At 43.0% G+C, this 12,705-nt stretch overlaps 1 protein-coding gene across 2 annotated transcripts; it reads left to right on the top strand.

The window, feature by feature from the left end:
- The first annotated feature begins 263 nt into the window (after positions 1-263).
- Positions 264-8,368, top strand: Tceanc (transcription elongation factor A N-terminal and central domain containing). Of its 2 annotated transcripts, XM_021154141.2 has the most exons (5): positions 264-417; positions 1,660-1,760; positions 2,901-2,938; positions 4,813-4,939; positions 7,222-8,368. In XM_021154141.2, exon 5 carries the CDS (start codon positions 7,230-7,232, stop codon positions 8,307-8,309), a length of 1,080 nt encoding a protein of 359 aa, XP_021009800.1. In that variant the 5' UTR covers positions 264-417; positions 1,660-1,760; positions 2,901-2,938; positions 4,813-4,939; positions 7,222-7,229; the 3' UTR covers positions 8,310-8,368. The 2 variants fall into 2 exon arrangements, with proteins under 2 accessions (XP_021009800.1, XP_029329252.1); XM_029473392.1 differs by lacking the exon at positions 2,901-2,938.
- Positions 8,369-12,705: the final 4,337 nt, after the last annotated feature.

Genomic DNA, 12,705 nt, shown 5'->3' with positions numbered 1-12,705 from the left:
AACGCAGCAACCAGCCGGGTTAGTTTCACTTCGGGCCTTAGCTCCTCTCTCAAGGGACCACTCTGCGAGCCCCGCGGCCGCTCTGCGCAAGCGCCATGTCCAAAGCACCTTAGCGTCCAATCCCACGCCCACGTCGGCTCGCCGGAACCTTAGGACTGGTGCAGGCTCTGTCGTCCGGCCCCAAGAAACGGAAGTTCCCTCCGGGAGGCGGCGGCACCGCCCACTGGAGGGCGGCGTCTGCGCTTCTGGGCGGGCGGTGCTGCGGCTGCTAGGGCAGTGACCGAGCATCTCGGATGGCGGCGTTCCGCCATTTCCGTTAGCTCGGCCCCCGCGGAAGGGCTAACTCCCGGGTCCGGTGGAAGGCAATCCCGGCTCGCAGGGGCGCTCTGGCGCTCCCCGTGCCCAGGCTGCTCGAAGGTTGAATTCCCTTCTCCCTTTAGGTGCTGTCATTGGAGCGGGCCGGAAGGCGCGCCGCCATGGGTGTACAGCCTCAAGGCCGTCCCCCGGGGTGGATTTCTGCAGGCTTTGTTTAGTAGTCAACCCCACCCACCGGAATCTCTCTGGGCGGGCCGGTTCCTCTCCCTGTCCCTTCCCCCGGGATCCTAACGTGGCTGCCTAAAAACAATGCCCCGCCAGCGTCTCGTGTCCTACCCCCCCAACCCCCCATGGCCCGTCCATTCCATTCTGAGCCAGGGCCTTGAAGCTCGACCGATAAGTTTAGCCTGAAGCTAGAAATTTTCTCTTTTTTTCCCCTCCTGGATGTTGAGAGAGATTTAAAGACTGCTGGTCTGTTCCCTAAGCCTCTGGAAAATTTCACAGTAAACTTTCCTGTCCTTTTTCTTCACGTTTGGATGATTTTAGTGCAGATGTGTGTATGCCCTGCCTATAATTGCGTATTCCCAGGCATCTGCGTGCATTCAGGCAACACATTGTAGGGCCGACTCTTGCTGTCCCGGTAAAAGGTTTTGTATGTGCACACACATTGTACACACACACTGGTGAACTACAACTGCCATGAAATGTGTCTGGTCTGGACTGGAGTGTGTTAGCACAGCGGACTTCTGTTTTTGAGAATTAACACAAAAAGGAATTAAAATACCTTTTTATCAGATTTTGAAAGGACAGTATTGGGGCGCAGCTTAGGTGTAGCTCAGTAGTAGAGCACATACTTTAATCTATCTGCCCAAGGCCCCTGGGTATGAACCCTACCACTGCATTTTAAAGGAAAAATATTTTGGCTAAGTAAAATTAGAATTAATTCCATCAAATTTTAACATACTATCACACATTTTAAAAATATCTTTGTGGCTTGAACTCTTTATGTGAGATAGCATTGCTCTACAAAGGGTGCTTTCAAACAGTACCCTGTGGCCAAACACAGACTGCCCACTTTCTCTTTTGAAATACGGTCTCTTGTAGCCCTGGCTGGCCTCTTTCTGACCACACTGGCTTTATGAGGTGTGCGTAGAGGGGGGTAGGAGTGAGGGGGGGTGCAAACTCAGTGCCCTGTGCATGCTAGGTAAGTGCTCCACGAACTGAGCCTCATCTTCAGAACCCCACCCTCAACACACACACACACACACACTTTAAAAAATAATTTGTGCTAATCAACTTAGATGTCTTCCTTAATTACTGTCCTCCCCCCTTTTTTTGAGACAGGGTCTGTCACTGAACCTGAAGCTCACCAGTTCAGCTAGACTGCCTGGCCAGTGAACTCCAAAGACTGACCTGTCTCTCCCTTCCTGTTGCTGGAATTACAGGTGTGCACCATAAGCCTGGCTTTTTATGTAGATACTGGGGATCAAGACTCAGGTCCTCATTGCACAGCAAGCAGTTTACCACCTGAGCCATCTTCCCAGTTCCAGCCTGCCTTATTAGGTTTTATTGTATATAGATGTGTGGGTATATGCATGTGAGTGCCAGTCCTACGGGAGGCCAAAGGCATCAGGTTTTCCTAAAGCTGGGTTATAAGCACTTGTGAGCTACCCAGTATAGGGTGGGAACTAAAGGGGGTGTAGGGGAAGGAGAGGGGAGGGAGGATAGCCCGAGCCTGGCCGGAGATCCTCCTATGCTCTGGGCAGGCAGACGCGGTAAGGCTGCCAGAAGCTTTCCACTCAGCCCGGGTGGGCATTTATGCCACTGACCCCACTTGACGGGGGGGGGGGGACAAGGGGCAGCCCCCGAAACCAGGGTTCCCCAGGACAACACCCTGTAGCCCCGGGGTTATGGGAGCAAGGGCTGAAGGAAGAGAGGTTCCCACGCAGATGAGAATAAGTGTAGGGGGCCTTGATAAACAGAGACAGTCTATGGTTTTAGAGCTTTATTATAGAAAGGCAGGGAGAAAGAGAGAAGGTAGAGAGAGAGAAGAAAGGCTAGAGAATAAGAGGGAGAAAGAGAGGAGAGAAGAGTAAGGGGAGTAAGAGCAAGAGAGCGAGGTGGGGCCAAACAGCTCCTCTTATGGTTTGCTGTAATCTTTACTGTTGCTAGGTAACTGGGAGGAGTTTAGCCTGAAGGTCAGAAGCTTGGGACATTGTCTACATGACTACTAGCCATGCTTCTCCTGTGGGGGCTGATGGGGAAGTAACTTCAACAGGAGCCAGGGTCCAGGAGATATGAGGGAACGCCTTCCATCCCATGTAGGTGGGGATTACCACCACTGGGTCCCAGGGTTCAACATCTAGCCTCAACTGGAAACCAGGCTGTCTGTGCATAGCCCAGTGCCCCACAATGTAGGTGCTGGAAACTGAACCTGGCTCCTCTACGATAGCAGTACACAGCTGCTTAACCATCACTCCAGCCCCATTCAGTATTTGCTATCTGTTTGTTCTGCTGCAAAAGTAATAGAGTTAAGTAGTCCCTGCACCAGAAGTGTAAAGTATTACCTATCTGTCCTTTTACAGAAAGTATTTGCTGGCCTCCTATCCTGGAAAAATAGCTGGTATGGTAGATATTAAATCTTTTTTAATTTTTTTTTTTTCGACAAAGTCTCACTATAAAGCCCATGTTGTCTGGACTTGACAAACCTCCTGCCTTAGCCTCCTGAGTGCTAGGATATATGTGTCAGTATACTTAGCAAAATTTATTCATTTTTAATTTACAGTTAATATATTTGTGGTGCGTGAATGTGCATGTCGAAGTCAGAGGACAACTTGTCAGTTCTCTTACTCTATTACCTTCTAGGGATTGATCTCATGGTGTCAGGCTTTGATGGCAAGAACCTTTACCCACTGAGCCATTTTGCCAGCCCCTGGCAATTTTTAAAAAATTTGTATTATAAATTCACATAATTGTCAGTCACTTATAAAGACTGAGTGATTCATTAAAACTATCTCTTGATTCACATATTAATCCAGGATGGCAGAGTCACCCATTTTGTTTTGTTTTGTTTTGTTTTTATTTTTTATTAGATATTTTCTTTATATACATTTCAAATGCTATCCCGAAAGTTCCCTATACCCTCCCTTCGCCCTGCTCCCCTACCTACCCACTCTTGCTTCTTGGCCCTGGCATTCCCTTGTACTGGGGCATATAAAGTTTGCAATACCAAGGGGCCTCTCTTCCCAATGATGGCTGACTAGGCCATCTTCTGCTACATATACAGCTAGAGATATGAGCTCTGGGGATATTGGTTTGTTCATATTGTTGTTCCACCTATAGGGTTGCAGACCCCTTCAGCTCCTTGGATGCTTTCTCTAGCTTCTCCATTGGGGGCCCTGTGTTCCATCTTATAGATGACTGTGAGCATCCACTTCTGTATTTGCCAGGCACTGGAATAGCCTCTCAGGAGACAGCTATATCAGGGTCCTGTCAGCAAAATCTTGCTGGCATACGCAATAGTGTCTGGGTTTGGTGGCTGATTATGGGATGGATCCCCAGGTGGGGTAGTTTCTGGATAGTCCATCCTTTCGTCTTAGCTCCAAACTTTGTCTCTGTAACTCCTTTCATGAGAGTCACGAATTTTGAAGATGAAGAAGTAGAGGCACAGGATGATCAGTAAACTTCACCAACTTGTCTAGTATTCCCTCATTTCTGGGAACTATACTTTCCTTTTCGTTTCTTTTCTTCCTTTCTTTCTTTTTTTTTTTTTTTTGTGAGACAGGGTTTCTCTGTGTAGCCCTGGCTGTCCTGGAACTCACTTTGTAGACCAGGCTGTCCTCGAATTCAGAAATCCACCTGCCTCTGCCTCCCCAGTGCTGGGATTAAAGGTGTGTGCCACCACTGCCTGGCTGGAACTATAGTTTCTTGAACATCCATATCCAAAAGACTGCTCAGACCTACTAGATTAGCCCACAATGGACACCTTGGGGTTTTGTGATCTAGGATTTTTAAAATTTTTGTTAGCATACAGAATAAATACTAAGGGGTTTTGTTTTTTTTTTTGGGGGGGGTTTGAGACAAGGTTTCTAGAACTCTGTAGCCCTGGCTGTGCTGGAACTCGATCTGTAGACCAGGCTGGCCTCAAATTCACAGAGATCCACCTGCCTCTGCCTCCCAAGTGCTGGGATTACAGGTGTGAGGCACTGGTTCACCATGGGTCATCCCTACTCAGCTCAGCATCATAGGCTTTGTTTGTAGATAGCATTATGCTTTATTCTCATTTATCTCCCGTACCCACTGTCATCTCTGTGTTTCCTTCCCCTCTGAGGGATTCCTTTCCTTGCTCCAGGTAATGCCCCCTTCTGCTTTCATGTCACATGTATTCCGTTACTCTCTCCCCCACCCTCTTCTCGCTATCATTGTTCTATTTTTATGGTAGAAGAGTTCTGAATGACTAAAAAAAGAACTAGAATTGAGGTGGATTTTGTTTTCCAGGACTTTCCAGGATACAGTGAGTACAAGCAAGTTGCTGTAGAGTGACAAGAACCTCACAAACTAAAAAAAGAGAAAGCATCTTGGACATTGCGTAACAGAAGAGAGTATCTCCTAAGGTGCTTGTCAGGTATGTGCCAGGGAACAAAATAAGTATTATTATTATTTTGTGAGAAATATAGACAAAGATGTTTTTAAATAAGGTATCTTAGGGTTTTACTGCTGTGAACAGACACCATGACCGAGGCAAGTCTTATAAAAAACAACATTTAATTGGGGCTGGCTTACAGGTTCAGAGGTTCAGTCCATTATCATCAAGGCATGATGGAGCATGGCAGTGTCCAGGCAGGCATGGTGCAGGTAGAGCTGAGAGTTCTGTCTTCGTCCAAAGGCTGCTAGTGGAAGGCTGACCTAGGGTGAGAGTATTAAGCCAACATCCACACTGACATACCTACTCCAACCAGGTCACACCTATTTTAACAAGGCCACACCTCCAAATGGTGCCACTCCCTGGCCCAAGGATATACAAACCATCACATACGGTAAACATGAAAACACTGTAGTTACTTGATGTTTTTCCCAGAGTTTCTCAGTTGCTTTATGAAATTCATATCCCAGGCTTACTGTGCAACTTGAGGTAACCTGAGGAGAAATAGCACCATCACTTGCTCAGCAAACATTCATTGCCTCCCACTGTTAAGAGAGAAATATTACAGACTATCTCGAATTGTTTATATCACAACATTTACTGCATTACAATCACAGTTGTAGAGGTTTTCATTTGAATTGTATACAAAAGTATTTCTAATAGTTTCTTATGTAATAGGACTTATGTAACAAAGTCTGAAGGTAGAGAGGTTCTGTGTATCTAGTCCATCAGCAGGACTGGCGCTCTTTTTGGTACTAATGGCAACCTATTGGTCAGGTGGGTGGAGGGGTCAGTTTCTGGGTGTGACTTAAATCACAGTTGGCTGGAGAACTGAACCAATGTCCAAGTCCTACCCTCAAAGGCTCCAGTTCACTCTATCTGGGATGAGGCTCTGGCATTGCTTGATTTAGTTTTTGTTGACGTCCCTGGATGATTCTACTACACAGCCATGATAAGAACCACCTGTGGTGATAGCAGGAAGCCAGGTTTAGGGAGCTGTTGGAGCAAAGGCACAGCTGTGAAATGGAGCTATGCTTGTCTGTGGTTGAGAGTGGTCAAGGCAGAGAGCCAGCATGAGGTGCTGTTTATGGAATCCACTCACAGGCTCCATTCCCGTGGGTGGAGAGAACTGTCTGAAGGACTTTAAGCAGGAGAAACACACACACACACACACACACACACACACGAGTTAATATAGCCAACCTCTATCTGCAAGGAAAACCCATGTTATAGCTCCAGTTCCAGGGAGATCTGATACTTTCTTCTGGCTTCCACAGGTACGAGGCATGTATGTGGTGCACATACATACATGCAGTGCATATAGGCAGGCAAAACTTATCCATACACATAAAATTACAAAACAGACCCTACAATAGGAGAATTTTAAAAAATATATATATGTGGTATGTGGCACATGAATTTGCAAAAAGGGATTACTGGTTATTGTTTTCCACAACTTTTCAGTAAATCTAGCAGTATTTCCAAATAAAGAATAAGTGGAGCATCCGGATGTGACCTTGTTTTTCCAACAGTCAAATGTCAGCACATTGAGTCCTGTTGAATTTCAGGGTTCATTAGACCTGCTTCCCAACCTGAAATGCCTATTTCTTTACATTGATTCAGACATTAGCATCCCTCTTTTGTTTCCTTTTTTATATTTAAAAAAAGCACCACTACAAATATTATAAAGGTATTAAGTATCTTAGTCTCATAGCTGATTATGAGGAGAAAATAGCCCAGTGTTTGCTTAGCATTGTCTTATGGCTGCTTATGTGAGCATGATTTTATACCCAAGATGATCATCACATTCCAACCAAGATGAGTCAAGGTCTCATGCATTCCAGACTCGCCTCAGCTTTTCTCTATATCTAAAGATGGTGTTAAACTCCTGTTCTTTCTGTCTTCACCCACAAAGTACTGGGATTGCAGATATACACCACCATGCTAGGTTCCTGAAGAATCTTAATCTAGAAAAATACTGATTTGTATTATTGTGGGAAAGTTATAGTGGATATTGTAGAAAGTCTCTGAATATTCTGCTTAAACTTTGCAGAGCCATTTTCCTTCTGTTATTGAGAATCAAAATATTGAAAGTTGAGTAGTTCATGTCACTGCAGTATCTAATTTGCCACACCTGTTTATATTACTCCTTAAGAAAACATCACATGGACAACTGACAGAAGTTGTAGTTTACTATCCAGGAGCTGCAAGTAGTAAAGGCCAGCTTAAAACATTGAACCACCTTTTTCTCTTTTGCTTTGCAGCTGTGAAAATGTCTGACAAGAACCAAATCATTGCCAGGGCTTCCTTGATTGAGCAACTGGTGTCTAAAAGGTATTTTGAGGATATTGGTAAACAGCTTACTGAGCTAGAAATGATTTATGTGTCTAAGGAGCATCTGCAGGAGACAGATGTAGTCAGAGCTGTTTACAGAGTCCTCAAAAACTGCCCATCAGTGGCTTTAAAGAAGAAGGCCAAGTGTCTGCTGGCCAAGTGGAGAGGTTTCTATAAGAGTGCACACTTCAAACCAAGGCAAAGCCCTAAAGTACTCCATACAAATGTTAATAAAGAAGAAAGTGTAGCAGTTTCTCAGGATGTAAGCCAGGATGAAACCTCAGGCTCTAGCCATAGTGAGATAATGGGTCTCTGCAGTTCTCTCTCTAGGCTGTTACCCCAAGATGCTGCAAAACCTGCTGCAGCAATTGGGTCTGAAAGTAGCACTGCTCAAATGGAAATTAATGAAGAATATTTGAAGGGTGATGACTCTGAATGCACTCGCAAGAGCTCAGGTGTGTTTCAAGGTACTTTAGTGTCTGTGAGAACTAAGTGCGTAGAACTTCTTTCCACAGCATTAGCTAGTTCTTGCACAGATCACACAGAAGTTCACATATGGCAGAACTTAGCAAGAGAAATTGAAGAGCACATTTTTACCCTTCATTCAAACAATATCAAAAAATATAAAACTAGTATTCGAAGCAAAGTTGCCAATTTGAAAAACCCCAGAAATTTTCATTTACAACAAAACCTCCTCTCTGGAACCATGTCTGCAAGGGAGTTTGCTGAAATGACTGTCTTGGACATGGCAAGCCAGGAACTCAAGCAACTGAGAGCTTCCTACACAGAATCCAGCATTCAGGAACACTGCCTTCCCCAATCAGTTGATGGCACATGGACAAATAAAATTAAGTGTAGGCGCTGTGATAAATACAACTGCAAGGTCACTGTGATTGCTAGAGGAACACTTTTCCTTCCAAGTTGGGTGCAGAATTCAAACCCAGATGAACAAATGACCTATGTCATTTGTAATGAATGTGGGGAGCAGTGGTACCATAACAACTGGGTGTGCTTGTGATTTGTAAATAATCCTTTCAAGGGCATATGTTTTATATGTATAACCTAACCTTTTGTGCTTGTTTTTTTTTTTTTTTTTTAGTTTTCTTTTCTTTTCTTTTCTTTTTTCTTTTTTTCCTTCGAGACAGGGTTTCTCTTTGTAGCCCTGGCTGTCCTGGAGACCAGGCTGGCCTCGAAGTCAGAAATCCACCTGCTTCTGCCTCCCAAGTGCTGGGATTAAAGGTGTGCGCCACTACTGCCCGGCTTGTGCTCGTTTTTTTTTTTTGTTGTTGTTGTTGTTGTTGTTTTGTTTGTTTGTTTGTTTTTAACAAAATCTTAATCTTATTTTTGCCTTTGGGATTTTGGTTCATGAAAGATGTCATTATATAGCCAAAGGTGGCCCAGTCTCATGAGTGCTTGCATTACAGGTACGCCTGGTTTTATATACTGTTCTTACTATAGCCCTAAGACTAAGGAAAGAGAGTTATTTGCCAGAGTGTAGGCCATAGAAAGCTATCACACTACTTTGTGGCCACTTAGTGCTTTACTCAGAGTGGCACTGTAGCTCCACACTGCCTGAGAGCATATTAGAGATGAAGACTCTTGCCGGATGCTCCTTAAGTCCTGATGTGCATTTTAACAGAGTGCCCAGGTTATCCTCTGGGGTATTTTGAGAATCACTGACATACATAGCATTAGGCCTGAAGTTCTCAGGAATGACTATATATTAGAATTTTCTGGAGAACATTGAAATGTACTGGTGCCAAGGGCCAAGTCTAGTACAATTCAGTATGAACCTATGGCCTGGACCATCACTGCTCTGGTCATTTGTTGGTTCATGTTAAGTTGTAGTTAGAGTTAGGAACTGCCTGTAAATAGTCTCTCATTTGAGCCTTTCCAGAGTTCTGAAGAAATTAATGTTATTCTGGAGAGTTTACAGATGAGGAAAGCAGCCCACTTGCCCAGCTTACACAGCTGTATGTAGTCTGCTTCACACTGATCCCAGGTTTTCCAGCTTACTTCTCAAGCAGGTGTGAGGGCACATGCCTGTAGTCCAAATACTAGGGAGAATGAGGCAGGGGATTTATGTGAGTTCAGGCCAGTTTGACTTGCAAAGTTCCTGTCTCAAACCTGTTAAAAGGGAATCATGTTTCAAGCCTGTAATCCTAGCATTGGGAATGCTAAGGCAGAATCCCATAGTTGAGGGCAGCCTGGGTTAGATAGAGAAACACTGCCAAAATCAAAAATACTCAGTCTGAGGATGACTTAATTTTGACTTTGTAAGAAGTATACTCTTGGAAATAGGTGCTAAGCAAATAGTGTTTGGAACCTCTAAGCTTATGTGACTGGAGTTTTATTCTTTTGTCCTTAATTTTCTCATTTTCTTTTGACTGGTGAAAAGTTGCAGTATAGGTTAGAATTTGGCTCCAAGCCTGCTTCCTTAGTTGAATGCCCTGTGTATTTTTTTTTTTTGAGCACTGCAAAAAGTATGATATATAGTTCCTTAATGTTAGGAATCTCTATACCTTCAGAGGCATGTGTGTTGGGTTTGAAATTCAAATTCTGCTCATGTGAAAATGGCACTAGTTGTTAGAGGAAGTCACTCCTTCAACCTCAACATTTACTTACATACTAACTAAAGAGAAAATCACTTCTCCTAGTTCTTTGTAAACAGTGTTTACAGATTTGTATGCTTATTCACAAGCCTTTTTATGTGACCATGACTAATTTTTTTCCTTAAAAGTAATAAAATGATTGTCTTTCTGGGTTTTGACTTTTTTTTTTTAACCATGTAAAACAATTTTATACATAACACAAAACCTTGCATATATGTGCTCCTTTTACAGTTAATCAGGTGATTAGATATACATTTTCTCTTTTGTTGTTTGACAACAATATGTGAAGAGTTTCTATTTTTATAAGACTAGCTTCACTGTAGCCTAAGCTGGGTTCAAACTCACACTGGCTGGCCTTAACCTCCAGAGTGCTATGATTGGCAGTGTAAGCCACCATCCATTGATTTTATCATATCAAAGAGGTTTTTTCTTAGTTCCATATAAACTCATATTTTCACTAGTTATTATCCCCTAACTCCCCAGTATTCCTTCATTGGGATCTATAGGCTTTTCTTTATATTTTTACCTCCATATGACAGTTCCCCAATGGTTGCATAAAACTAGCAAACATTTCTGTTTTAGATTTTTTGAAGAAATCAACTTGAAGCTGTCAAGTCTGAATTATATTTTGTTATATTTTCTCCATATGGCACTCCAGGGTTGTTCACCATGATGCAATGTGTTAGTCCTTTAAAGAGTGACTTACAGAGTCATCAAAAACTCAAAAGTTTCACAAAATGTGGTTTCATGTGACTTGGAATGATCTTAAAACCTAGACAGTGGTTGTGCAAGAGCAGCACACACAGCATATAAAAACCTTGTTTCATTTGTTTGTTTAAATCAGTTTGATGTTTGGATTTTCTATGTAACTATGTATTGCTTTTTTATATTGAGATTTTGTAAGCTACATTTACCAAAAATAAAAGTATTTGAAATGGAAAAATCTCTTATTCTCCATTATTTTTTAATTGTATGAGATCTTCCTTATTTCCCATAAGCTCTGTCAGTTAGTTTTGTAACAAGAGAGGGAAATGGTGATGTAGGTTTCATTCTTTTGGTCAGTGAGACAGTTACATTTTCTAAATATAGACAATGATTTTACACTGTGTCTTATCCTCTAAAAAGAGAAAGAAGAGTTCCCCCTCACTCTTTCTTTTATTCCCTAAAAGAGAGAGAATCGTTTCTCCTCTCCCTCTCCCTTTCCTTCTCTCTGTCTTCTTTCTTTCTTTCTTTCTTTCTTTCTTTCTTTCTTTCTTTCTTTCTTTCTGTTGTTGTTGTTGTTGTTGTTGTTGTTGTTGTTGCAGGGTTTCTCTATATAGCCCTGGTTTCCTGGAACTCACTCTGTAAACCAGGCAGGCTAGCCTCAAACTCAGAGATCTCTCTGGCTCTGCCTTCCAAGGGCTAGGATTAAAGCTGTGTGCCATCACTGCCCAGCCAAAGGAGTTTTGTTTTGGTTTGGTTTGGTTTTTTGTTTTTGTTTTTAACAATTGCTTATGGGGCAGATTCTAATTTAAAATGGCCCTTATAGGAGCAAAGAGCAATTCTGAGGACTCCAAGATTCCGGGAAGGTGCCTGCTAATAAGGAACAGCTGATGTGAATGAGACATGATGTAAAGGACTCCACAGAGTTCCTAAGGTCCATTGCAGGTCATGATCACAATAAGGACTTGGAGGCTTTGGGGGTCTAGGGTGATTTGTGTTTAAAAAACATTATTGAACTTAGGTGATTTGTAGTCATGGGCTTTGAGTGCCTTTTAGGAAGACCATTGTAGCTGCTTTGTTGAGTGATGAGAGAAATAAGGATGGATGCAGGAACGCCAGATAAGTGACCATTAACAATGGTCAAATTGAAGTATAGAAAAAAAATAAGCCAGGCAGTGGTGGTACACGCCTTTAATCCCAGCACTCAGGAGGCAGAGGCAGGCGGATTTCTGAGGTTGAGGCCAGTCTGGTCTACAAAGTGAGTTCCTTCCAGGACAGCCAGGGCTACACAGAGAAACCCTGTCTCGAAAGAGAGAGAGAGAGAAAGAGAGAGAGAGCGAGAGAAAAGGAAAAATATACTTTGGCTGCATCCTGATGGTTAATGGACCCCTTTGCAGTTTTGCAAATGTCTGTTTCATAGAATATGCCCAATCCAAAATTTCCTCCCTGTGGCCAATCATCAGATAAAAGTGCAGAATGTGAGCACTAAACACATATAGCCTGTTCCCCAGTCTCCATGGTAACGGCATAGGGTGGGAAAATCCATTTTAATACCTGAATGTGGGAAGGTTTCCTCCTTTGTTCGTACAACTTTTTAAAATGAAGGCTTGAGTACAATCGTGGCTCTGTCTCTTCCCCGGTTAGTTCCTGTGATGAGAGGCTTCTTTCATTCCCTGATAGCATTTCTAAGTGCCAGGCAGGAAGCCTGTGGCTGGCAGTACTCCATTGCCTTGGCTGGGCTGGGCCTTCCTCTTTTAGGCCAGATTGCTTTGTTGTTGTTGTTGTTGTTAGGTTTTTTTGTAACACCCAATAAATGCAAAATATTTTGCCAAAATAATTTTCTCTCTTTCAGAAGTAGTTATTGTAAGCACCTACATTGTAAGAAGTAACTTCTTACTTTTAGAAGAGTGCCACAGTCAGATGTGTGAACCAAGGACATATTTTAAGTTGGGTTGCCAAATTATTACATGCTGTCACAAAGTTTCTGTTGGAAGGATTGCACAGTTTGCTTTGCCAGGTGCTAACTTCTGATACACAGGATCCTTCTTGAGTCCTTTTTGTGATATCATGTGGTCATCTGATATTTAGAAAAAAAAAAAA

This window comes from Mus caroli, chromosome X, assembly GCF_900094665.2.
Source record: "Mus caroli chromosome X, CAROLI_EIJ_v1.1, whole genome shotgun sequence".
In the NCBI taxonomy this organism is placed as follows: domain Eukaryota; kingdom Metazoa; phylum Chordata; class Mammalia; order Rodentia; family Muridae; genus Mus; species Mus caroli.
Note: the sequence above shows the minus strand (reverse complement) of the source record. Positions and strands in the feature narration are given on the sequence as shown.